The sequence below is a fragment of the Drosophila simulans genome, chromosome 2R (genome assembly GCF_016746395.2).
Source record: "Drosophila simulans strain w501 chromosome 2R, Prin_Dsim_3.1, whole genome shotgun sequence".
Lineage (NCBI taxonomy): Eukaryota > Metazoa > Arthropoda > Insecta > Diptera > Drosophilidae > Drosophila > Drosophila simulans.
The window spans coordinates 14,879,147-14,904,903 of NC_052521.2; the positions used below are offsets into that span (position 1 = coordinate 14,879,147).

The following is a 25,757-nucleotide window of genomic DNA, read 5'->3' on the forward strand; positions in this document are numbered from 1 at the left end:
GTGTTCCTTAAAGTTGCCTCTGTAATTTAATTTCCCATCAATTTCGCTGAATATTTTAGGACATTCGGTGACTTTCGCGACCAGCAGACAAAGTTTTTAAACGCACAATTTACATTTATTTTCAACTCTATATGCTGGCACATAAAAATGTATTTACAAAGTTTCTCTTGGTCTATTTAAGAGCACACAATAAGTCTAATATAATTTATAGGTAAAATATGTTTAGCTTAAAGCCGCGCCACGGCTGCAATACTTTAGTTTACTTAATGGATTAATTTCCATAGCTGTGACACAGAAAAATACATCAAAATTCTTAGGTATTTGTTTATTTACATTAAGTAAGAACTTTGTTACTTTGATTCGTTGCCATTTTTAAGTGGTTTTTAATGGCAACTTTTTGGTTTTTACATTCGAATTCATGTTTAGTGTCCCAATGTTAAATGTAATATATTACCCATATAACCAACGAATTTAATTAATAATATGCTTCAGAAATACTAAAAAATAAATTGGAAACTGTTTTTGTAAATAGTGTGCCTAATGTTGAAATCATTTCAAATTGTAGATGTAAAATCTTTAGCTTTTAGATACATTAACTTTTGATTTCGATAGAGTGATAAGAATGCATTGGCTAGCGGTTGCCCGAATTCCTGTAAACTCCGTTTAAATCCAATCAGCCACGATTTCTCTGCGCGATTCAATTCAACAGCGATTCCTGGAACTTGGCTGGACTCGACCTGGTCTGCTGGCCAATCTCGTTAAGCGGCAAAAATCCATAGGACGGCGGTGCGGGTGATTCATTGTGGCCTGGTGCTTGGAGCACGGGCAATGCCAATTCCACGGCTGAAATGGGGGCTCCGTTCTGATTCCCGCCATTTGGCAGGGTGGTTATCGTTGTCTCCTGCAGGCGACAGCTGTCCATTGTGGTGGTCATAAATGATGGGTTCCGGACAAATGAAAACAGGCACAGGGGCAGCACTCACCTGCGGATGGTGCTCTGGTAGCAGGAGTGCCGGGACTGGAAGCGCTTGGAGGCCGTGCTGGTCAGCGAGGTGTCCCGGTGCATGCAGAAGGTGTCGTGCTGGCCGCGCTTCTTGCGCCGTCCACTTGCTCCGCGGCAAAACAGATATCTGGCGGAGAAGAGTGCAGTTTTCGGAACAATGGTTCCGGATTCGCGGGTCAAGCATAAATATTTCATAAAATTCCTTCACATGGAACGCTGTGTGGAGGTCTTATGTGTTTACACCGATCAAAATTGGTATGGAGTCTTGTTGAAATCAATTTTTTGTGTCACAAAACATTCTGATTCTTATAAGAATAACTACGTAACTGTGAAAATTAAAGTATATCTATTTAAATAAATCTGCATCTGAATTGTTTGGAAAGAATATTCAACTTAATAAAATCAAAATGCGTTAATGAATGTCAAAATTAAATATTTGGAGCCCTCTAGTAAAAAATCTATTAAACCACTTGTCAGATTTTTCAAAGTATTTCTTCAGCTAAATAAAAATTTAAATACATTTTTGGTAATTTCAAAAATGTTCCCAGTGCATGCGAAAGCATCAAAAAATTACAGATTGCAATTTGAGAGCATAAACTCATATCGAAGGGGAAGTGTGGCAATTGGTCATTGAATGAACAAATATATATACTTTAATGCAAGTTGAGAAAATTGTTAGAAAATGAATGAAATGAAAATGAAAAGGATGGTTGAAACATATGGCAAAAACTCATAACATCCATATGGTTTTCATAAAAATAATGTTTTTTTATTTTCTCATCCATCAATTATTCCACCTTCTTCAATCTTGTCATCAGTAGAGCTCTCAAACTGAGTCAAAATTATTCAAAATAACATAACTAAATACTTGCAAAAAGTTTTGTATAAATACAATTATTAAATAAAAACAACTTCAAAGCGACTACCAACTCCAAAAGGATGACCAACAAACTACGAAATGCGTTGTGCTTAAAGTTGTGGATAAAATCGCAGTGAACTTTCAAGTCACGCATGTTTGCTCAAATGTTTATAGATTTTCTTTTCTTTGCTCCTTTGTTATTTAAAAGTTAAGAGTTTTGTATAGAAACAGTGATACAAGTTGAGTTGGCTTACGCTTACAGTTACGGGGCTACAGTTTGTTTATTGATTTGCTAGCGACAGTCGACTGCCGACTAGCGAGTACCGATTGGTCATGCTGTAGCGCTGTTATGCGGCTGGTGGATTGATGTAAACGAACAAATACCTATTGAAATGCTTGCGAAAGGCGCCGCTCACGAAGTACAGGGCCACAGGATTCGCACAGCTGTTGGCAAAGGACATGCAGTAGGCGACGATGCGCAGCACATGCCAAAAGGCATTGTAATCATCCTGGGCGGTGGGCCTGCAAAGACAGAAAACGGATATTAGGTCGCCTATCAGATACCCAGTACAAGTATTTGCATGATATAATACAAATTTGGTGCTGAGTTGGGTAAGAAAAATTTAATAAGTGTAGTAACATTATATAGAAATAAAAACAGTCGTATTGTATTTATTTATGGAAATAATAAAAGCTCGGTTTGCAGCATTTCATATGCCCTCTTACTTTCCGAGTACCCCTTGAAAAGAACACAAACAAACATCGGGATTCAGAGTGAGCAAAGCACCCATAATGGAGATATCGGGGAGAAATTGATTGTCCGACATCCCAGGCGAACAAGTGTCGGACAAATGGCAACAACATTACTCATACGCAGGACCCTTTGTGAGCAGGCACGGCGATATGTGCGTCATATCCTTTGCTGCCGGCAGGTTCCCTTTTATCCGCTTGACAAATTGACTTTCCATCCATTCATTCACAAGCATATACAACATGCCCAGTTTAGCGCCCCTCCAGGGAGGTGGATCACAAATCAGAGGACCCAGAGCACTCACCAGAAGTAGAACCAGAGGAAGAAGACGTGGTAGGGCAGAAAGCAAATTCCAAAGATGACAACGAAGGCCAGCACAGTAACAGCCACTTTGCGACGGGCACGAACCTGAAAAAAAAAAATGAAACACAAACATCAACATGGGTTAATCGGTAATGGGAAAAAAAGGGTATCAATGCCCGCGGTTTCTAAACATCTAACATAATCCTCTTAAAAAATTTATCGAAACCAGTGAGCTTAGTGCACAAAATAGCAACAGCAGCTCCACCTAGCGGTGATTATAAAAATCAAAACTCATAGTTTTTTAAAAATTCCTGTTATGTACAAGAATGATAAAAAAAAAGGTTATATATTCTATAAAATGAGAAATGTGTCACAAGTATGAAAATTAAACACAATGTTGTACACTGTTCTACAATTTAAAGTTGAAGGACCATAAAGTTTGAGTTGTTTTAAAAAATTTGAGAAAGCGGAAAGTCATTGACAATTGATGAAAGCTTAAGCAAAGTTTATCTACAAACAAAAGAAGAAAAAGTTCAAGCGACCTAAAAGAAATTAAAAGTTCGCATAAAATACTTTTTGTCCGCATTTTCTGGTGTTTAAACATTTCACTTCGTACACAATGCCATTGACTTTCTTTTTAAATGTCATGATTCATGAATGCTGTAAAACAAAATAACATAAGCAGAAAGTCAATTGTAAAAAGGCAACAAAAAATGAGAACAAACTGAAAACAGAATACGTAATAAATTAAACTTTTGAAATAGATATTATCATGTTGTAAATTTCATTGAGACAGCACGAATGAATACGAAAGTTATTGATAACATCACGTGCTCTTAAACCAACAAAAAGTTGGTCAATTTATTCCTTTGAATTTCAGAGCGGCAGTCCAGTTAGTATGAATATTTTATGCTAGCCAACTGAATGGAAAAAGTTTTTGCACACACATTTTTTACGAATGCAGTTTGGCGAGAACTGTATAATTCACTCTACCTTTTTTCGCCAAAATGGACCAAATGATTGATTTCAATTGGTGGTACTTATGAGCTCGGTAAATGGTAAACATAAATTGAATTTTGACTGACCTGACGCACAGCTCCCTGAATTTCACCAGGAACACTGGCCGAATACATCAAATGGAGGGCGATGAGCACGTAGAAAACAGCTATGACCACCAAAGGAATGGCGTAGTAGACCAGGAAGTGCAACAGGACCATGGACTTGGCGTAGTTGATGCCCCACTCCTCCGGATACGGATAGCAAATGACTATGGACTTTTCGTTTATGCCGAGATGCTGCCGGAATGGAAAATAACATAAAAACGTATTTTGGCAACAGAGGGATGAGCTACCTTTAGGTTACTTCCAATTAGAGCTGGCAGTCCGCAGAGTATGGCCAGCAGCCAAATGGAAACCGCGGTGGCCAAGGTCATTCTAGTGGCGCGACGACCACCTCCTGCCAAATATAAAAGCAATACAAATAAGAAAGGAGTTAAAAAAGGAGGATACTTCACATAATTATGTTCTTTGTCTGCCACTTAAGCTGCCATAAACTGATAATTTGTACTGACCATGAGCGTGGAACTTCCTCAAAGGATCCACTATGGCAAAGTAGCGATCGCCGGATAATGCAGTCAGCGTAAACACCGACACCCCGATGGACACATCCTTCATGAACTCCGACAGGCTGCACAGGAAGCTGCCATATGGCCAATACTCAACTGTGTAAACTGTGGAGGCGAGCGGCACTGTGGTTATGATAACCAGCAGATCGGCCAGGGCCAGTGATAAAATGTAGCTATAAGAAAGTTATAAGTAAATTTTAAACTAAAATATACTACATAATAAGACAAATAACGAGTTAAGCCCAAATCCTTAAGATTATCCATGCCAAAACCATTTGTGTTCATCAACCGTTCATTTTGTGTTCATCGTCTGTTCATATAAGTTCATCTACTGTTCATTTGGTGTTCATTTTTCGTCCACAATCTGTTCATCGTCCGTTAATCGTCGGAGTATCGACATTTTCTGAATTTATGTTTAACTTTTTGAGATAAACAGGCTGACTTTGCAGCGGAGTTAGCTCATCTTTTGGCGCCGCACGTGTCCTTGTCACATTTTAGTGTGATAAAAATGTGGCACCCCGTTGATTTATGTGTGCCAAACTTTTTAGGGAGCTGCACATAGCTGCTGACTATGGGGTAATACAATGACCATTAAAATTGATTTATCTAGCATAAGCCATATTAAGTGGAATGTAAATTCTTCGTCGCCCAAGAAGACAAAAGAAGGCGAATTTCACTATTTATTTTAACTGGGTTTTGGCATCTGCCACCGCACACTTGAGGCCAGCGAACGAATGGTGCTCAGTGGCACTTCCAATTCGGTCCGTGATCTCATGCAGTAATTCCGACTTTATCCAACCTCGCCGCTTACCATAAATAAGCTGCATGTGGCACTTTGTTTGCCACGTTCTCTGGCCGCCGCTACGGAAATGCAACACCAAATTACGTTTTTGTGGCCCCCCGGCAAAGCCGATAAGGGTCCTTTGATATCCTGGCCAGGCACTTGGCTTTTAAAGCACCAAACTTGGCTCTCACCAATTTACCACCAGGGCAACGAAATGCAATTTCAGCGTAATTTGATCAGTTGACATTTGCTTTCGTCTGCGAGTTTTATGTGAGTTAAGCTTAATGCAAAATCGTGTTGCCTGCAAACTCACACATTTATCCGCATTTCATCTGGCCACGTTTCAACATCCTTTAGCGAACGAAAGTGGTAGCAGCCATGTGGCAAAACAATCTGGCTTAAAGCGCAAGTGGCGCAGCTTTTCAGGCCGCATTGACCGCTTGGGCCAACAAAGTGGAATGTTTTAATTGGCCGGCATTGGCCCACCCTTTACCCACAAGGTCGTAGCCTTTAATGATGAACGCGTGTCGCTAATAAACTACTTCACAGTGCCAAGAAGTTGCCACGAGAAACCGTTGTGGTTCGAGTTATTTATTTTAAGACTTGCTAAAATTATTGCGAAAATTATTAAGCCACTTTAAGTCATAGGAATCTCTAAGGAATTAAAGCAAAGCCATTTAATATTATAATTTAATTAGCTCAGGTTTTCATTCATTCGTACATTCTTAAGTGCATCAATATAAATGCTGACCAAACTCGCTTTGAAACGATTTAACCTGAAGCAATTCAATAGAGCTTGCTCTTTATAGTTTCCAAAAATGTGCGAGCATTTGTGAATGGAAGGAAACAAGGCAGTCACAATAAATGCCTGAATATGCCAACTGGCTTCCTTTGGTCTCAAAGTGCTCGTACAATTCATTTTCGTTCGCCCTTAAGGACTTACTTTGGCTTCCCGGAAAGTAGGCAAAATCTCGTTTATATAAGTCACATAAGGTTTTTGTTATTTTGCCTGCCTGAAAATCATATTTATCTCGCTCGTAAGCCTGGTAAAATAACTTGATTTATGACACACTACGCTTTGGGGTATGTACGATATATGTACGAGTATGTACATATATGTATGTACCAAAATCAACCCCGACATGACTAATTAGTTATGCCATTTTCCTGTTCGTCGTCTGTGAAAACATCAACAGCTGCCAATCGATCTAGATATATGTACATATATGTGGGTGCATATGTGAATGGGAAATTTTAAGCAATTTCCATGCGGAGGCGGCAACGACATTACCATTATCATCGCCGCCTGGCAGCCTCTTCCACTTCCACTTCCTGTTCCTCTTCCTGCCTGCCACTTAATTAACCGATGGTCTGGGGCAGGACTATTTTCAGGCACTGTTCTTGGCCAACTCGTGACATTTGCCTTTTGCATGCATAATTTGGCGCAGACTCTTCGCTGCCAGGCGTGTGGCATATAATTAAATTCAATTTAAATTGCACGTAAATCAAAAAGACATTTTCCAACCGAACGATCGGAACTGCTGCAACGACTAATTCATACCCTATACTTGTCATTCATATTATTAGTAGTAGGTGCAACTTCCTGGCTTAGCTGTTTCATCTTAAACTTTATGACAAGCTAAACATTTTTATGTTTATTTATTCTTTAGCAGCTTATAAAAATATTTGATACACCAATTCTATTTTCCGTCCACCATTGGCTGTATCTACCCACCCTAAACCCAGCTTTTCCAAAGTTATGAAAACTTTTCCCCGGGGAACTCACGTGTTTGGAACATTTCGCATCTGTCGCACACTGAGGAAGACCACAATCAATGTGCCATTGCCCAGGACACCGACCACGAAGATCAGGGCGAAGAGGATGGGCACGATGTAGGTTTCCGGTCGCCGGCCGTAGGGCACGTAGGGTGTCTCGGTGGTGGCCAGTTCGCTGTAGTTCTCGGAGGAGCCGGTGTCCAGGAGGGGCCACTGTGTGGACTGGCTGACCACCATGGCCAGATCCCACAGCGTCTCGGTGACATTCGGCATGGGGGTTAGGGCTGTGGGGGCTTCACCCGAGGTGTCCAGGCCGATGTTCATGGCCAAGTCCGTTTCCATGCTCACCAAGTTGGCTATCATCTGGGCGAAATGTACTGAGTTCGCTCGATTTTCCCCTCGTTTAATGCCCGTTTCCTTGCCCAACAAAACGGAAATTGTTTAAGCCAACATGATTAATTTGATTTTTTCATGGCTCGTTGGCTTGCTGCATTTTTGCATCCAATTCCGTACAGCTGAAAGTAGGGGAAAAACAATACAATTTGTTACATGAAATTGATTCAATTTGCTTTCTGTTTTGCTTTAATGGGTTTGTAGAAAATGCAATTATTCGGTATTAAATTCTTGCTGCCCAATAGTCCAAAAATGCTGTGCATATTCTCAATGCTATTAAATGGTTGATTCCATTCGTGTTTGTTTACTTTTCATATATTTGCTGTGGGATCAATTTATTGGTTTTTGTTCTATGGCAAACAAATTTCTATTGTTTCAAGGCAAACCTGTATGTTGAACACGGAAATCGAAAGGCTAAATTAAAGTTTAATTGAACTTTATTTTCTTGGGACCTATAAAATGTCAATTGTTGTCGTTATTGCAAATTTTTGAAGCAGCAGCGACATAAACTGAATAATAATATTGCTTGAATGGTTTAAGCTGAATTTAAAATCATTGCGCCTTTGTGCAAATTAAATTGAATCGCAAATTTCGCAAGCTTCATTACAAATAACATTTAAATTTGAGATACATGTACAAAGGATGAACTTTTCATCTAATCTGCTGCTCTGTCGTTGTGTGATTTATTCCATTTGCGATTGAAGTGCATTTGTTCTGCAACTAAACTGTATAATTGCATCGCAGATGCACATTTGCACATTTTCGTGGGAAAGGATTTCAGAAATGCGCTCTACACTCGTTCGTTAATTAAATGCTTCCCTACAGCTGGCTAATTTGGTATTCCCTTTTTCGAAAGTTTAACCCGAAACACGTGCTAAGTTTCCATTAAAGCCAAGCAAGTGAAAATCGGGCCATGAGCAGCAAGGGGCTTTATGTAACAGATTTATGGCTGCGGCATGGAATTTCTTATCAACTTGATGGGGCTGCTCCTTGGATGTCCTGCCCCCGTTCGACACTTCAAGGAATGCATATCCTGTCATTACATTTCCAGCCATTAACCACACACTCACCCACACACAGCCACACACAACAACCACACATCGAGTTACAGTGACTCATAAAATGTAACTGACGCCCGAGGAAACTTCAACGACTTGGACGCAGGGCCAGGAAAATCTTGAGTGTGGAAAAACTCTGCGTAATTGAAATCTGTGCATTCGGCTTTCCTTTCCTTTCCTTTCGCCCTGCCTGCCATTTCGTTGACATAAAAAATTATGAATGGTCTGCCCCAACTCATCCAGGTGAGTGTAAACATCCGCCGGAATCTTTAGTCCACCACTTTGCACTTTCCTTTCAGCTGCATGAGGCCATCAGGCCGATGCGATGGAAAATTTGATGCAGAAACTGTAAAAACAGATGCCTTTAAAAATCAAATCCGGTATGAATGCATAAATACGATTTGCATAAACCGAGTGAGGCGTTATTTCGATGCCACAAAGTTGCTAAAGTGCTGGCTTCTCCTTGGTCCTTGGATATGTGTGCTAACTTTGCGACTCAGGATTTTATTTAGCTTTAAAATCTGAAAGTGTGCTTGTTTCAAGTTAATAGCCAACAAGTAGCAGTAAATTGAACTCTGGCTAAGACTAATTAAGCCAAATTGTGCCGGCAATCAATTGGAAAAACTATCTGCAAAAGTTTCGCTTATTCCATTAAAGTTTACTTGGCCAACTCAGGTAAACAAGAAGGGTAAGTTACTGAGTTTTCAACAATTAGTTCGAGTCTGAAAGTTTATGTTTTTTAGTTCCAGGAAATTAATATGCCATCGATGGCAGCTCTCATAAAAACAATTGGTTTTTAATGAGTTTGCGATGCAATTGAGAGCAAGCTAATTACACGCGGTAATAAAAAGGCAACTAATGAAAGGAAAATTAAAGCTAGTTAAACAATTAAGTAATAATTATTTGCTAAATGAGCTTTGTAAGTTGTTGGTTTAATAGATTATGGTAAAAATTTACTTTTGCTTTGTCACAAACAAATGAAGATCAGAAATAAATGTTATTTGAATTTAATTACTTTCGTCGTAAGCCCTTTCTCGTTCATCATTTATGAAATGAAAAGAAAATTAAATTTGATGCTTTTCTTTAGATTTTCAAAAACTTTTCGTCTTGTTTTCAATGGCCATTTCATATTTACCAGTTCGCCAGTTTGTTAGACTTTCGAGAAGTCTGTGCACTTCGAGTAACTTGAGTTGAATTAAAATTTCCATTGTTGACCTAAAGGGCTTCTCCAAGAATTGGTCCAAAAATTGAGCTGCCGAAATTCGCCAAATACCCGAATATGCAAATGAAGTTAGAGAACAAAGGCATACTAATTAAGAAATTTCGAGCAGTCGCAAATCGCTGAATTATATTCAAAAACTGAAACCGGCTGCCCGATGAGCCTGTTGAAATGTCAACATTGGTCGCCATTGTTTGTCGCCCAGCGTAATTAATTTGTTAACTGAATGTTAACACAAGTGGGTGGTGTTGGGTTGCGGTCAGGTTTATTAGCACAACACTTAGCTAATTGAATTTTGACACTGACTACTGGGCCAAGTGATAAATTATGCCCTTTAAAGTGCCACGCATCACACACTTAATTCGCAGCTCTAACGATAATGGATATATTTGGGCACCCAGTGCCATTAGAGCGGCAAATAAACCTGTTAGCCTATATCAATAACTGGCTTACAGCACAAGTTCACAGCGAAGTGCCGTGATTTATGGCATCCAGTGGCCGGCAGAAGTCCGCTTATCTGGTGACCATCTGGATGTCAACTATTTACGAACTCCCAGCGAACGGGTGACCCACGATTTGTTACCCTGATCATTTGGTTTGACACAGTTGAAACTAAGAAGACAGGGTAAGATAAATAGCCTATCATAAATACGAACTGAAATCAACTTTTGCAATGATATTTTGCAAGTTGTTGTTTGGACTTCGATATCCTGGTATTAGTTATACTATCCTTTTATGCTACTTGTTTCATGCTAAACAAATAGTTTGAATAAATAATACCTTGTAAGCGGAAGGTTTCTCTTCTTACCATTAAATTTAACTATATTTCCAGGGTAGCAGTTAGTCACCACCCTACACGCGCTCCTTGTAACATTTGTGGCTACATGCTCACGAGCGCTTTTGATAAATCAATGCAATTTATCAGTAGTTCAGCTATGGACACACGCCACTTAAATGCCTCGCACTCGTACCCCGCGATCCGGAGGAAGTGGGGGGCACCAGCATAGGTGCTGCTATCCCAGCCCACTGGAAGCATGTTATCACATGGCAAACAGTCGGCCCACGTTGCCAAGCATTTGGGCATCGAGCTGAATCTTATCTCATGGTTTTTAGGACTTAGTGCGTCTCCATAATAAATGCAGTTAAGTCGGGATTGTTTTGGGGACAAAGGGCGCGCTGGAAACTCGCAACGCCGCATGAATGTTGTGAATAAATAACGCGGGTGTTTTGGACACTCGTACTCCAACACGAAAACCAAAAAAAAAACAAAAAAAGACATAAGAAAGATGAGCTCTTTTCCAATTTTTCAGTTGTGCAGGAATTGTTTTCGCTTTTCATATGAAATATGCGTAAAAAACGGGGAGACAGGCTTTACCAAAAAGATTTGCGATTGGCCATTTGTTTTGCCGCATGTAATTGAATACCCGCGTGCCTGATATTTATTTATTTATTTATGCAAATGTAATGAAAGGAAAATACGATGTTCAATCATTTATTCCTGGGAAAAAGCTTATATATAGCTGAGTAAATTTGTTGAATTTTGATATCTGTTATATTTTTAAAATCTTGTGATATTGCAGACTTAAAGCTTGTGGCTGTTTCTTAATGCAGAGTTTAATGGCACTATAATTTCAGTCGGATTATGGAAATATAAGTGTACCCAAATACCCACATGTTCGAGCATTAAGCATCCACTAAGAAGTGGTGATAAAAAATCAAATATAGGCGACCCATAAGCCATTACAGAACAAAGTCCTTGTTGTTATACCCTTTAATCGTAAAGCAAAGGGGTATATTAGATAGAGGGTACATATGTAAAAGGTAGAAGTATGCATAAACATTCTTAAAAAGAATCATCACTCAAGTAGATCTAGACAATACTCATTTTTCTCTGCACACCCTTAGCTGACTAATGGGTATCTGATAGTCGAGCCACTCCACTAACTCATTGTAATTCCTCCCAGCCGCCATTTCAATATATTATTTTTCTCGCCTTTATGAAAATTGTTTTACCAATTCGCACTTAACGCCTTCTGTGCGTAGGAAGTGGGTTTAAAATAAAGCCATAAACGATGGCAGGATTTCCGTTGTCATTATCTAGATAAATTATTTATGTAATCGCGCGTAACCATTATTTTTATGAAATTTCTATTGCCCGCGGTCTAGAAACAATTTTCCCCCTCCCCATCCGCTCACCAAAATCGATTGTCATAGGAAAATTCGCGATAGGAAAACCAGGAGAACAGTGCTAGCATATTTGCTGAAAAGAATGTAATAAAAGCGGGCCCGCAAAAGTGGGTGTGCTCCGTGCCCCAATCAATGCGGCACAAAAAAAAAAAAACTTTAAATTACCATCAAAGTATACCCTTTCATATATACCCTAATAAGCAGTTGGGATCCCGACAACGCAATTAGATTTTTCGTTGGCGCAATCAGAGTGCATTACTATGTCTGACTAAAACTTTGTCGGCAACAAACAATTTCAATTGCCTGACAACTGGTGTGCACATGAAACACTGAAAAAAATTACACATCAAAATATAAATATATAAATTTAAGAGTTTTTATGCTGAGTATCTAATATAATTTATATAAGAAAGTGGTTACATTTTTGATAGATTTTGCTAGTAAAATTTTGAAAGATTTATTAACAATTTTAGGCACAGAACAAGTGCTTTGTTAAGTTAAATTTTTTTAACTACATAAAAATTCAAAAATTTAAATATTATTTCTTCATTAAGTTGTCTTCGCTAATAGAAGTTGTTAAGATTTATGACTTCATATTTTATTTCTATCAATTCATACATTTTTGTTGAGTAGAATAAAGTTTTAATTCGCCAGCTTTTTGGACTTTTTAATTAAATTATTATGCTTGTCAGACTTGTTTTGGCATTTAATAATATTTGATTTTCCCAGTAGACTGAATCACAATCCACTGGATTTTCTAGTAAACTTTCTGCAATTTAAAAGGACTAATTGCCCGCTAAAAGGAGCCAATTTTTCGCCTCGTTCTGTTTTTTTTTCCTTTTCTCCATTTTTCGTTTGTTTGTTTTTTTTTTTTTGGAAGGACTAAAGAGTCCTTTGCACGTATAAATGGAGTGTCCGACACTTGATTTATATACTTGAGTAATGGATGTCGCACACATAAAGTCGACTGGACAGAGCTTTTTGCAGCTGCGGGTGACAATTTAAAAAACAAAAAGGAATTGCAAGTGCGTTGAATAGAAGAACGCAAAATACTCTACATTACTTCAATTATTTAAATGTGCTATATTATTGAAAGTATTAATTATGCTTGAACAAACTCACGAGGCTTAAAAGAAAAAATTGGAAACAGGACAAGACTCTTTTGGTTTCCTCATCAATGGAATTATATCTACTATGTCCTTTTTTCTTAGCCTACTTTCAGGCGCCTTTAAACGATTCGCGTTCAATCTTTCACACGCTGACAATTTATTTTTTTGCTTACATCTCTGCCTCTCGTTAATTTAAATTTTATTCTATTTTTTGCCCAACTGCCAAGCACTTCGCATACAATTGAACATTTACCCCCCCGCGCCCACATAGTCCTTAATTTTATCGTGTTTTTCCCAGGCTTTTTCTTTTTTTTTTGTAGTTTGTTGACATTTCTTTGATGGGCGTGGAGCAGCTTCATTATTCAGCAACAGCTGCTAGGTCAGGGGGTTTTAGAACGAGGGGTTGTGGGGGAGGGGGGTGGGCGGTGTCAACACCCCTCGACGCATAAATTTGACTGACTGACTGACGGACACGCCGCACTTATGCCTCAATCCATCGTGCCTACCCCCTCCCCCCCTCGCGGCATCAGCACATATATCATTTTCATTTTGTAATTTGTCTCCCGCTCCCCCTGGCCATTGGTTTTCCGCTTTTCCGCCCGACTTTCGGCATTTCGCCGCGTCACGGGCCATTTTGTGCACAATGGCCCACAGTTAATTGGTTGGGTGTTGCCCATTTCTCTGCTAGCTGGGATACTGGGAGATGGGAGCAGGGATACTGGTACCAGGCTCCTGCGTTCGTCGTCCTTCGTCCTTCGTCCTGGTATCGCTGTCGTCGGTGTCAGGAGCGAGGTAGGCGCCTCATATTAAATTACATGACAGCTAACATGAGGTGCTAACTTCCCCTCGGCGAGCTCATTAAATGTGGAAAATAAATGGCAAATGGGGAGGCGTGCCTTCACTCGTGAAAAATGCGGCAAATTCAGTTTTTACTGATGCAATTTTAATCATTTTCCCGCGATTTACATTCAGCTTGTTGAATTCTACGTAAGTGATTTATGTAATCAGCGCATTTGACTAATTACTTTGATTAAATACATAAATATTTCATTATAAATTTCAGAAAAGAGTTAATGAACTACTAATAAAAGACATTAGGCAATTAAATCCCTATTCATTTTCAAACATTTCAAAAATATTTGCATTTCTCATTAGAACTTTATGTAAATTTCAATTGAAGAATTACCATTTTGAGCACAAAACTGCGATTTAAAGGCTTAATATTGTTTAATACAATTAAACCATAATCTCCAGATTTGAAAGCCTTGTAATTGAAAATCTAACATCCAAAGAATACAAAGCAATAAATTAATTTGGCCAGAATGCTGCAAGTTAAGTCATCGCACACTTTTCAAATTGGATGCGAAGGGAAATTAATTAATTCCAAGCGTGCGCGCTATCAGAAATGCTCCTCCTCCCAGGAGCAACTAACTTCAGGCGATATAAGTATAAGTAAAATATTAAAAATAAAACGTCTGTTTGCCCCTTCGGTTACTTAATTAATGAGTTGATGCAGCAGTGCAAATATGCATAACTTTTTAGAATTCCATGAGCTGGAAGGGCAAAAAGTCGGAAAATGGAACAACAGGATGGTATGCCATTTCAAATGCAACCTTTGTGCAACGCGGGAATTGCGGTTTCGTGTTACGCACAACCTAATAATGCTAATTGCATATCGGTCCGTTCTGGCTTTCGACTTTCAACTTGGCTAAATGAAGAGCCACTCTTCGGATTGGCAAGGGGTTGGATCCCTTGCAATCCATTTCGTTATAAGCTTATGCAAAAATGGACGAGATCCTGAAGTGGTCCCAACCAATCATCAAATAGGAGTTATTATGAGAAGGTATTAATTACTAAAGTGTTTTGGAAAATGTATTTTTAAGCGAATCTTTCTTCTATAAATGTCCATGTTTTTGTATCATAAATAGCTGTAGGTATAAATAATACAGCATAAAATATATCTACAATTGTAATAATCTATATTTTCCATCTAGCAAAAGAAAAGTTCTTTTTCCCTTGGGTAATTATATCATTTGCCATTTGCAGATGCACAGACATCCACTGCTAATAACTTTTCTTGGTAAAGATTTGAATCTGGACGACAACAAGGCTGTCAATGTCCAGAGTCCTTTGGACAAAAGCATCGGAAAAAAGCAGCAGTGAAAGTGAAAGCAGGAGTGAAAGTGGAAGTGAAAGTGAAAGAAAAGTAAAGGCCAGAAGTGAGAGACAAAGGCACTTGAAAAGTTCCGCATCATTACACGGGTGTTTTGTGGTGATTGGCTTTTGTATTGGGATGATCTCTGGCCACGCCCCCAATGCAAACAAAAACTTCAACGAGTATTGAGATTGAGATTCCGGGCAGAAATGACAGTTTGGACCAGCTCAGATCCAGACACTTGAAGTGACGACGTGTTGTGTTTGCCCAAACGAACGAACGAACTTTTCCAACTAAAACAAAAGGAGGAAAACTACGTATGTATCTAACATTTCAATTTAAGTTCGCCGAGAGTTTCCTTCGCTGCTGTTCCTGCCCTTGATTAACTACAAACAGCGTGTGCCCGTGGATTCGGCTCCATTTCCACCTAATTAGTTGCAATTGTTTGCCGCCTTACATTCACTTCGTTCCGACTGTGACGCGCACACATGGCGTATGCGCATTATAAAAATTTATGACTCATAGAAATTAAACGACTGTCATTCGTATGTATTAGCCGGGCGAAATTAGTTTGTCCTAGCAGATCCCAGACGACCCCAGGAGTTTGAGAGCTATAAATGGTTGGGAGTTCGAAATGGGTGCGGTTAGCAGGGTTTTCTTTGGTTTTCCGGGAAGAACAATAGCGACGCAACAAAACGCGAAAGATGCATATCAAATGGTTGCCAGCATAAATCAAAGGTAACCCAAATACATAAATATCATGCTATAAACATGTTTATAGGCCGGACTTCTGGGGAGTTGAATATAGAAACCTTATCTAAGCAATTTCGCTTGTTCATTTGTATATTTCTCCCCTTTTTGGGCGCCGCTAAATAATGTATAAACTTGGCCTTTAATTGAACTTTTCGCAGATAAGCAGTCAATAAATCGAGAATGTAAAATGTATTTGCTTTTACGCGGCTTTTCGCTATATATATATATATATTTTTTTTTTTTGTTTCTGTAAGATTTGCCAACGAAAATTTGGCAAGGTGCTGATATTGTTTAATTCGTAGGCACCTTAAATCAATCCATTCAACGGAATAACATTCTCGAAATCACACCCATATGCTTCTGTACCATATTCATGCATTTGTTTACATAGTTTTTGTTTAATGCTGTCGCGTCGGTTAATTGTAAACAAACTTACTCAATGGACTGACTAGATGGACGGATCGTGTCCAGGAGCACGCCCCATTTAAATATATATACGTATATATATAGACAATTTCAGCGATTAGATGCGAAGGAAGACTATATTTTCCAAGAGCTGGCAATTTGTTTTGCCTCACAGGTTTTCCCGATCGTGAGGCCATGCTAATGGCACCTTAAAGCCACGTTAACGCATCCAGCTGCCCAAAAGCAAATAAATGGCTACCACAACCGATGCACTCTGGGATTCCGCCTGCATTTTTATTTCCCACCCAGTCATTTTTGTGCATTCTCAAGTGTTCCTGTCCATGGCTTTAGCTTGTTTTGGTGTTTTTCCCCTGGTTTTTCATTAGCTTGGGAGTTTCCGTCCTGTGGCACAGTGTGCAGCATGAAAAGGGTGTTGCCCAAATCCCCGAATAAAACATGAGCTCAAGATTCTGATTACGACTGTAACCTTTATGTCTGCTCCTCCTAAATTGAAATGAAAAACACGCAGAATTTATAGTGCATGGAAAGAAACTATTATAACTTAAGCCATTATTTAAAAAACAATTTATTCGAAAAAGAGTTTTGTAGTACAAATATAATATTATTGAAAAGAAAATCATTTTTTCACGAAAAGATTTAGCTAAATATAAAGAAATTTTTTCTGTATAATGGATGACCACAAATTGAATGACAAGGAGTGCAACGGTTATGTCAATAAAAACTGAATTAAAATGGAGGCAGGAGTGTTGTAGTAGTTATTAGGAATTATTCATTGAAATTGCGTAACTCAACATTTGAATTCAATCAACAGGAAATCTATGCTCGAGCAAGGGCAGCAATCGCATTTAAATGGAAATTTCTATGGTCTGTTTTGAGCATCGGTTTTGAAAATATCCAACCCATATTCAGGATTTATGGGGCCGCACTAGCCGTAACAATCCAACGGAAAACGGAAGCAAAATAAACAGCACAAAAGCGTAGCGGAAACAGAAACAGAACCCCAGGAAAAAGGGGCCCGTTTTTGCCGATTTGGATGTATGTAAATGCATATAAGCTTTGGCATCCACACACAATTTACGATTGCAGCTGCAGTTTCGGAGGAGTCAAGAAGCGGAAACCCGTACTATTTCACGGCCCCTTTACGGATTCAAATGTCGATAGGCGGACAGGGAATTTATGGAGCTCTCATCAATATCTCCGGATAATAAAGCCACCATATGCACTCTCGAATGTCAGCTGTCGAAAAGCCAGGAAAAGGGCGATTACGCGAGATTAAACGATCAATTTTTAATTTGCCATTTCCGAGACCGCAGATAAACACATCTCCATCAATCTGCAGTTATTATTTATTATGCTTACATTTGCGTTAAAGTGTTTTCCGTGTTTCTCGTGTTTTCAAGCGATTCCGGGCGTCGCATCTCATTTAGGATGCCACTTAAACAGGATGTGGATGGGCAGAGCACATGCCACGCACACACCGCACACTTGGGCGAAATCTTGTTTACACCGCCCAGACACAACACAACACACACGGGGAAGAATTCAAATGAATGAATTTATTGAATTCTTTTTAGCGGGACGCAAAAGCACTTGAGACTCTATCGCCGGATATTGGCATCAACGCTGCCAAATCGCCGAGTACATCCGAAAAATTGAGTTTTTGAACTTGAACTGTCCGTCGGCGCGAAGGAGAGAACGCATGCGACTTGTTGGCGCGCGCGAAAACGTTTGGCTTGGTTTTGCTTTGGCCTTTCCTTGGCTGCCTGGCTGCATGTTGGCCGGACCAATTGATCCGGAGATTGGTTGGGGCGCCAGAATGGGAACCCCACTCTGTTTGGCTAAGAAATGCCGGCACTTTTGCACGCAAGCGCAGCAACATGTTGCTGGCGACTTCAAATGTTGCAGCACACCAATGCAACATCTATGTAAGCTAGATCACAGATTATCATTTTTACAGTATTTTTAATAGTTACTTAAATGACCACTATTTAATTTTTTTATGATATATTTGCTATGTATTTTTCTGTATTTATTTTAAATGTACCGCCCAACCGGCTTATTTATATCGATATAAGTCGATAAGAGCCGGCCTTTCGTTATCGATGAGTACGCAGTCGCTTTCAGTCATAACAGTGACTTCCTTAGAGATGGCATTGATTTCGGTAACTGTTGGTCCGCCACATACAAAAACAAATGTTTTGTTACATTTAAAAAATTTTTAAACACTCTCCTTTTCGATTATTAGTGGAGAGTTATCATTTCTCAACATGACAGTTAATATAAATACATATATCAAACGCCCCGCCCCGTGACTTTGAACAATATATATCGCCAACGAAAACACATGCAACCATCGCCCATCTCTAGTCTCTCTTTTTGATGTCTTGTGCATTCGACATCGTTTAGTTTTGCTGTAAAATAGTAAGTTTATTGTGAAATATCAAACGCCAACTGGTAGTAAACACTAAAAAGGCAAGGCAGTGAACCGATTTCTGCCAAGGCTTCGAATGAAACAACCAAATGTCAAGCGGAAATATTTGGCATACATTTTTGCAAAACGCCATGTTGGCCGCTCAAACATAACCTCAACAAAAGCAAAATCTTATGTGGCCCGAAACTAATAAATTGTGATTCCAGGCGCAGACAAACGGCCGCGTAGAAAGTCAACGAAGATGTCGCGTTTCTTTGCCAACGGGTCCGAATCGGAGTCCGAGTCCAGCGAGGAGGAGATCCAAGCGACCAACTTCAACAAAGCCAGCGCCTTCGTAAGTACCGCCCAGATGTGAGTCTCATCCATTACTAATCTATTCCTTTCCGTGGCAAACAGCAATTCAGCGACGATGAAGAGGAGGTCAAGCGCGTGGTTCGCTCCACGAAGGAGAAGCGTTACGAGAACCTCACCAGCATCATCAAAACCATTCGCAACCACAAGAAGATCAAGGATATTCCCAATACCCTGAGCAGCTTCGAGGATCTGACGCGAGCCTACCAGAAGGCACTGCCGGTCATCTCAAAGGAGGAGAACGGCATTACGCCGCGATTTTACATTCGCTGCCTGGCCGAGCTGGAAGACTTTATCAACGAGGTGTGGGAGGATCGCGAGGGCAGGAAAAACCTTTCCAAGAACAACTCCAAGTCGCTGGGCACTTTGCGCCAGAAGGTACGCAAGTACATCAAGGACTTCGAGGACGATCTGTCGCGTTTCCGTGAAGCACCCGACCAGGAGAGCGAGGCCGAGGATGAGGTGGTTGCCCTGGAGAGCGACGGCGGCGATGCTGGCGATGACAGCGACGCCGGAGTGAAGCCTACAGAAGCGGCCCCGAAAGCTGTGAAGTCCGCGCCGGCAAAGGCAGCGCCCGCCGATGACGACGATTCCGATGACTCCATTGATTGGGACTCGGACTCTGAATCGGAGACCGAGTCCTCTGACGATGAGAACCAGTACCAGAACATGCGCGAGCGTTTCCTGAAGCGTACTACCGAAAAGGAGGAAAAGGACGACGACAAGAGGAAGGACAAGCGTAAGGAGCAGAAGACCAAGATCCGCAAGCGCGCCGAGGACGATGAGGATGGCGAGTGGGAGACCGTGGTCAAGGGTCATGTGGTAGAGAAGCCCAAGATGTTCGAAAAGGACGCAGAGATCGATGTTCCCCTAGTGCTGGCCAAGCTGTTGGAAATTATGTCGGCTCGCGGCAAGAAGCGCACCGATCGCCGTCTGCAGATCGATCTGCTCTTCGAGCTGAGGGACATCTCCGATCAGCACAACCTGGGAACCGCCGTCTCCGTAAAGATTCATTTCAACATCATTTCGGCTATCTACGATTACAACCAGAAGATTTCCGAGCCCATGAAGCTAGAGCACTGGGCCCTGCTTCTAGAGGTAATGCAGAGCATGATGAAGCTCTTGCTGGCCAACGCCGACATTATTATGAGCGAGAGCGTGGCCGAGGAGCATGAGGAGTACGCTACGTCGCCGTTTTATGTGAGGGGATGCCCACTGGCTGCCGTGGAGCGTCTGGATGACGAGTTTGTTAAGCTGCTGAAGGAATGCGATCCACACTCCAACGACTACGTGTCCCGGCTGAAGGACGAGGTGAACGTGGTTAAGACTATTGAACTGGTGCTGCAGTATTTCGAGCGCTCTGGCACCAACAACGAGCGCTGTCGTATCTACCTGCGCAAGATCGAACATCTCTACTATAAGTTCGATCCGGAGGTGCTGAAGAAGAAGCGCGGTGAGCTGCCAGCCACTACCTCCACCTCCGTAGACGTGATGGATAAGCTGTGCAAATTCATCTACGCTAAGGACGATACGGATCGTATCCGTACGAGGGCCATCCTGGCGCACATCTACCATCATGCTATGCACGACAACTGGTTCCAGGCCCGTGATTTGGTGCTGATGTCTCATCTGCAGGACAACATTGATGCCGCCGATCCCGCCACCCGCATCCTGTACAACCGTATGATGGCCAATCTGGGTCTGTGTGCCTTCCGTCAGGGCAACGTCAAGGATGCGCATCACTGTCTGGTGGACTTGATGGTCACCGGCAAGCCCAAGGAGCTGCTCGCTCAAGGACTGCTGCCTCAGCGTCAGCACGAGCGATCTGCCGAGCAGGAGAAAATCGAGAAGCAACGCCAGATGCCATTCCATATGCACATCAACCTTGAGTTGCTTGAATGTGTCTATCTGGTGTCCGCTATGCTGCTCGAAATTCCTTACATTGCCGCCCATGAATTCGACGCCCGCCGCCGCATGATCAGTAAGACCTTCTACCAGCAGTTGCGTTCCTCGGAGCGTCAATCACTGGTGGGTCCACCAGAGTCGATGCGTGAGCACGTCGTGGCTGCTGCCAAGGCGATGCGTTGCGGCAACTGGCAAGCGTGCGCCAACTTCATCGTCAACAAGAAGATGAACACGAAAGTGTGGGACCTCTTCTACGAGTCGGATCGCGTGCGCGAAATGTTGACCAAGTTCATCAAGGAGGAATCGCTGCGCACTTACCTGTTCACCTACTCGAACGTCTACACCTCGATCAGCATTCCCTCGCTGGCGCAGATGTACGAGCTGCCCGTGCCGAAAGTGCACTCCATCATCAGTAAGATGATCATCAACGAGGAGCTCATGGCCAGCCTGGACGATCCATCCGAAACAGTGGGTATGCATCGTTCGGAGCCATCGCGTCTGCAGGCCCTGGCCATGCAGTTCGTGGACAAGGTCACAAATCTGGTGGACGTCAACGAAAAGGTGTTCGACATGAAGCAGGGCAACTTCTTCCAGCGCGGCAACATGGGTAATCGCGGTGACCGTGGCTACAACCGCAACCAGAACAACCAGGGCGGCAATTGGCTCGGCCAGCGGCGGGATCGCAACAACCGCAACCGTAACCAGCGCGGGCACCACAAGAACAACCAAGATAGGCAGCAGCAGCAACAGCAACAAGTCCAAACCATCGACGAGGAGTAGACGTTGCCGCAACCTGAGCCCATCCTCTCCAGCGAGCGTTAGCTTAAACATCAGCAAAACTTAAACAGATCAAATTTTTAGCACTTCGACTATTAAAATGGAATGGCCATGGACAACACGTTGGGTAACATGCTTTCAGGCCTCCGATTCGGTTTTCGACTGGGTCGGAGGTCTGTTTTTATCAACCGTTGTATCCATTGCATATTGTTGTAGCCAAGTCACACGAACATTTGTTTAATCGCTCATTACGTTAAATGATAATACCAATAACTACATTTTGTATGAACCCAAAAGTGAAAAAAAAACCTTAAAAACAAGAGACAGAAAATCAGCGACTTTTATCAGGGGGTGTCACCAAATTTTTACCAACAACTCGTATTAAATTTATATGTATGAACAAGAGTATCATTTTAGTCGGCTATACATGCATTTTGGATTTAAATTCATTTTATAAATTAAGAATAATATTTGAATTTCGATGACAAGCTTCGTTTTTTGCCAAGCTTCGGATATCGATATGCTCTTTTTTCTCACATCTCTGAAACCTTTTCTTCAGTAGTACCGTTCCACGTACCTTTGTCACATTTTTTCGGAACTCTTTCTAATAGGCATTATAAATTAAAACCAAAATATTATACCTAGTAAACAAATGAGCAGCGTTGGCGAGGATTGTAACGAACTGAAGCAGCAGTACGATGCCTGTTTCAACAGCTGGTTTTCGGAGCGCTTCCTAAAAGGTCAAACGGATGACTCAGCGTGTGCTCCGATATTCCGGGTTTATCAGGAATGCGTCAAGGTGAGCTAATCGGCTCAATAACCTCGAATGGTTTGACCAACCTGTAATCCCCAGCGCGCCATTAAGGAGAAGAAGATCGATTTACAGGAGATAGACCCGATCTTCGAGACCGGGCTAGAGGAGGATAATGCGAAAAACTCTAGTGCAAAGAAGCAACAGGCGGGCAAAAGCTGACCCCGTAAGATGATCCATAAAGCCAACCTAATCCTCGCCAGCGTTCATTGGCTGCACACTCTACAAAATACACGTAAAGAGAATCATTTCGTAGAACTTTGACTGTTAATAGTATCATCATGAAACATAGTGTACTGATTTCGTTATAAGCAGTGTGCCTTTATTAAAATATATTAGATGTTCTTAAAGAATTGAAAATTCAAATTTCGATAGCGCGTTCAGTTTCAACGAAGCGTATATCGATATGCTGTAACCCACATCTCTGATAGCTTATCTTTAGTATGACCCTCGCACAAACCATTCTCACATTTTTTCGGCTTATTATTCAATAGAGAAATTATAACTGAAACTCAAGGAGCTCCACTCCACAAATGAACAGCATTGGCGAGGATTGCAATGAGCTGAAGAAGCAGTACGATGCCTGCTTCAACAGCTGGTTTTCGGAAGGCTTCCTTAAGGGCCAGACAGATGACTCGGGCTGCGCGCCGATTTTCCGGGTCTATCAGGAGTGCGTCAAGGTAAGACCAAGTTTCAAGTTTCATCATCCAGCTGGTTGACCCAACCTTTGACCTTTAGCGCGCCATGAGGGAGCAAAAGATCGAGCTGCGGGAGGTCGGATCTGAGTACTGCACCGGCTCGGAGTACGACAATGCGAGCAGTTCTGGCGGAAAGACGCACCCCAAAACCAAAAGTTGACCCGTTACGCAGCTCCAGCATCCTGGCAACGGCCTTGAATCCACAGTGGGCCAGAACTCGGGACACGATGACCTCACCGGTAAACAGCGCCGGCACCAGAGTGGAGGAACAGCCTAGGTCTACCACGTACCAGAAGCAGCTTTGGTTTAGTTCCATGACTCGTATCCGTAGAGCTATACCTTATGTAAATTATTTAGTGAATGTTTTATAATTAAGTTCAAAAAGCGAACTATAAAAATTGTTATATTCAGACAACATCCGTCTTTGAGAGGTCGCAGTTCACATTATTGGTCGTACAACGAAATATATTAAATCCATCTTAATGACGGTATGACATTTTCGGTCTTTACGCTGATAATCTTGCTTATTGAAACCCAATTCATATAGGTCGTAAATTAATGGAGCAAGCAGATCAGAGTACTTTCCCACTAAAGTCACTGATTCAATGATAAGGTGAGGCCATTTCACCTATAAAAAGGAGCATCCAAAGCTTCAGCCGCACAATCTAAAGTTAACTTGCAAATAATCAAGATGCAACTGCTGCCAATCCTTGTGCTCCTCGCTCTCGTCTTCTGCGTCCCCTACGAAGGGTGGCGGGACCACGGCCGTGTGACTACGTGCATGCCATATTAACGGCAGTTCTAAATGATCAGGAAACTAACCACAGGAAAATCTTTACGAAAAATCGATGCAACTACAGAACGAAAATAACCAAAACGAAAACTAGGGAATTAACGATGTATTTGTTAAAAACCAAAGCGAAGCTGATGCCGAAGTGGGTAAATTATTGGCAACCGTTTCTAGTTTTATCTGAAACATGTATAAATGTTTTCTGGCTTAAAAACTAAGTTTCACTGTCACAGTTAAACCAAAAACACAACTAATAAAAACTGTTTTTAGTGATGAAACTGCGACAGCAGACAATAGAAACTTAAAAACCTACACAACTTTATGCTTTAAGATTAGGTGGGACGAACATTCACTTGCCACCGGCAGTGAATTTGGATAGCTTTTCCAGAAGACCAATGTAGGAAGTGTGCTCATGGGCAGTGGCTAGGTCCGACAGTTTCTCCGCAAACTCCTGACTGATGCCCTTCTCCTCCAGCAAGTTGATCAGCAAGTCGTACAAGTAACCGTCAAGCACGTCGCCTGCGACGGCGTAGACCTTGTCGTTCCACTCGCCCTCGAAGATGGCCATTTCATCAATGGAGAAGACATCGTCTGAAAGGTAAGCGCGGTGTTATCAGTGAATCAAAAGGATTTCTGTCAAAGTACTCACTGTACTCGCCCTCCTGAGCTTCGCCTTGAAGGAAGCTGCAGGTAAAGGACAGTGTAGAGTTGCCCTTGATGATGTCCACCTCGAACTGGGGCTTGCTCCTCATTTCACCGAGATCCGGCTTGTCAGCATTGGGGTTAATTTCGGGCTCCTCCTCGCTGTCCACCGTATGGTTCACATTGAAGCTGACCACCACCTTTTCCTTGTCCGTCTGCTTGGTGAGCTCCACATCGGAGCCGGTCAGTTTTACGGCGAATCCGTCCAGGGTGCTTGGCACCGTCTTGCCTTTTTGCACCTTGCGCTCGGCCACAATCTCCTCGGTGAGGAACTCCACCAGTTCCTTCTCACCTGGGGATAAACAAAGCGTTTAATTTTCAGTGTTTTGGTCAACATTTCGTCACCCCACGTTTGAGGTTATGTAACCGGCGGCATGGACCACCCATGTAAGAATTTGGTGAGTTAACTTACTTTTGGTGTGCACGTTGCAGCCGCACGTGCAATTAATGCTGGGTTTGTGGAGATTCAACACGGTTACATGATCGGATCCTCCGGCTGTTACCGGCTTCTTGGTCATGTGCCACAGGCTTCGGGTGAAATCGCGCTTGCCCAGGGATCCAGTACTGGAGCTGGCCAGAGCGGCAAATCGCATGGTCGCTGTCCTCAGGCTGTTCATTTTGTTATATAACAGTGAATTGGGCTTTTTACTTTAATTAAACAGAGAAATGTGCAACACGCCAAGAGTGTAATGCCTAGTGTGACCGTTAAATCTTATTCAGAAAATCACGCGGCTGATGTATTGTAGAGCCATATCAGAAGTTATCGATCATTTTTCGGCGCGAAAGGCTTTATCGTAAACTATTCAAATTATAAAATTCGTCTTTATTGGGAAACTTATTGATTTAAATAAATATAAACAAACCACATTTGCTGTAAAAATTCAATGTTTCA

The 25,757-nt window shown here is 41.6% G+C and overlaps 5 protein-coding genes across 5 annotated transcripts; 3 read left to right on the forward strand and 2 right to left on the reverse strand.

Moving 5' to 3' along the window:
* Positions 1-93: 93 nt before the first annotated feature.
* Positions 94-18,167, reverse strand: LOC6734958 (neuropeptide CCHamide-1 receptor). Its single transcript, XM_016181685.3, has 9 exons — positions 17,760-18,167; positions 7,111-7,615; positions 4,487-4,713; positions 4,268-4,371; positions 4,002-4,211; positions 2,918-3,021; positions 2,247-2,384; positions 984-1,130; positions 94-914 (listed from the first exon to the last, which is right to left on the reverse strand). The coding sequence occupies exons 2-9, from the start codon at positions 7,461-7,463 to the stop codon at positions 698-700; spliced, it is 1,500 nt and encodes a 499-aa protein (XP_016028261.1). The 5' UTR covers positions 7,464-7,615; positions 17,760-18,167; the 3' UTR covers positions 94-697.
* Positions 18,168-18,662: 495 nt separating this feature from the next.
* LOC6734959 (eukaryotic translation initiation factor 3 subunit C) lies at positions 18,663-22,195 on the forward strand. Its single transcript, XM_016168347.3, has 3 exons — positions 18,663-18,821; positions 19,038-19,165; positions 19,228-22,195. The coding sequence occupies exons 2-3, from the start codon at positions 19,073-19,075 to the stop codon at positions 21,865-21,867; spliced, it is 2,733 nt and encodes a 910-aa protein (XP_016028262.1). The 5' UTR covers positions 18,663-18,821; positions 19,038-19,072; the 3' UTR covers positions 21,868-22,195.
* Positions 22,196-22,393: 198 nt separating this feature from the next.
* Positions 22,394-23,028, forward strand: LOC6734962 (TP53-regulated inhibitor of apoptosis 1). Its single transcript, XM_002081920.4, has 2 exons — positions 22,394-22,663; positions 22,718-23,028. Exons 1-2 carry the CDS (start codon positions 22,517-22,519, stop codon positions 22,835-22,837), a joined length of 267 nt encoding a protein of 88 aa, XP_002081956.1. The 5' UTR covers positions 22,394-22,516; the 3' UTR covers positions 22,838-23,028.
* Positions 22,998-23,864, forward strand: LOC6734963 (TP53-regulated inhibitor of apoptosis 1). The gene is made up of 2 exons (XM_002081921.4): positions 22,998-23,355; positions 23,414-23,864. The coding sequence occupies exons 1-2, from the start codon at positions 23,209-23,211 to the stop codon at positions 23,531-23,533; spliced, it is 267 nt and encodes an 88-aa protein (XP_002081957.1). The 5' UTR covers positions 22,998-23,208; the 3' UTR covers positions 23,534-23,864.
* A 393-nt stretch (positions 23,865-24,257) lies between these two features.
* On the reverse strand, positions 24,258-25,596 carry LOC6734964 (complement component 1 Q subcomponent-binding protein, mitochondrial). Its single transcript, XM_002081922.3, has 3 exons — positions 25,278-25,596; positions 24,813-25,157; positions 24,258-24,754 (listed from the first exon to the last, which is right to left on the reverse strand). Exons 1-3 carry the CDS (start codon positions 25,480-25,482, stop codon positions 24,513-24,515), a joined length of 792 nt encoding a protein of 263 aa, XP_002081958.2. The 5' UTR covers positions 25,483-25,596; the 3' UTR covers positions 24,258-24,512.
* Positions 25,597-25,757: the final 161 nt, after the last annotated feature.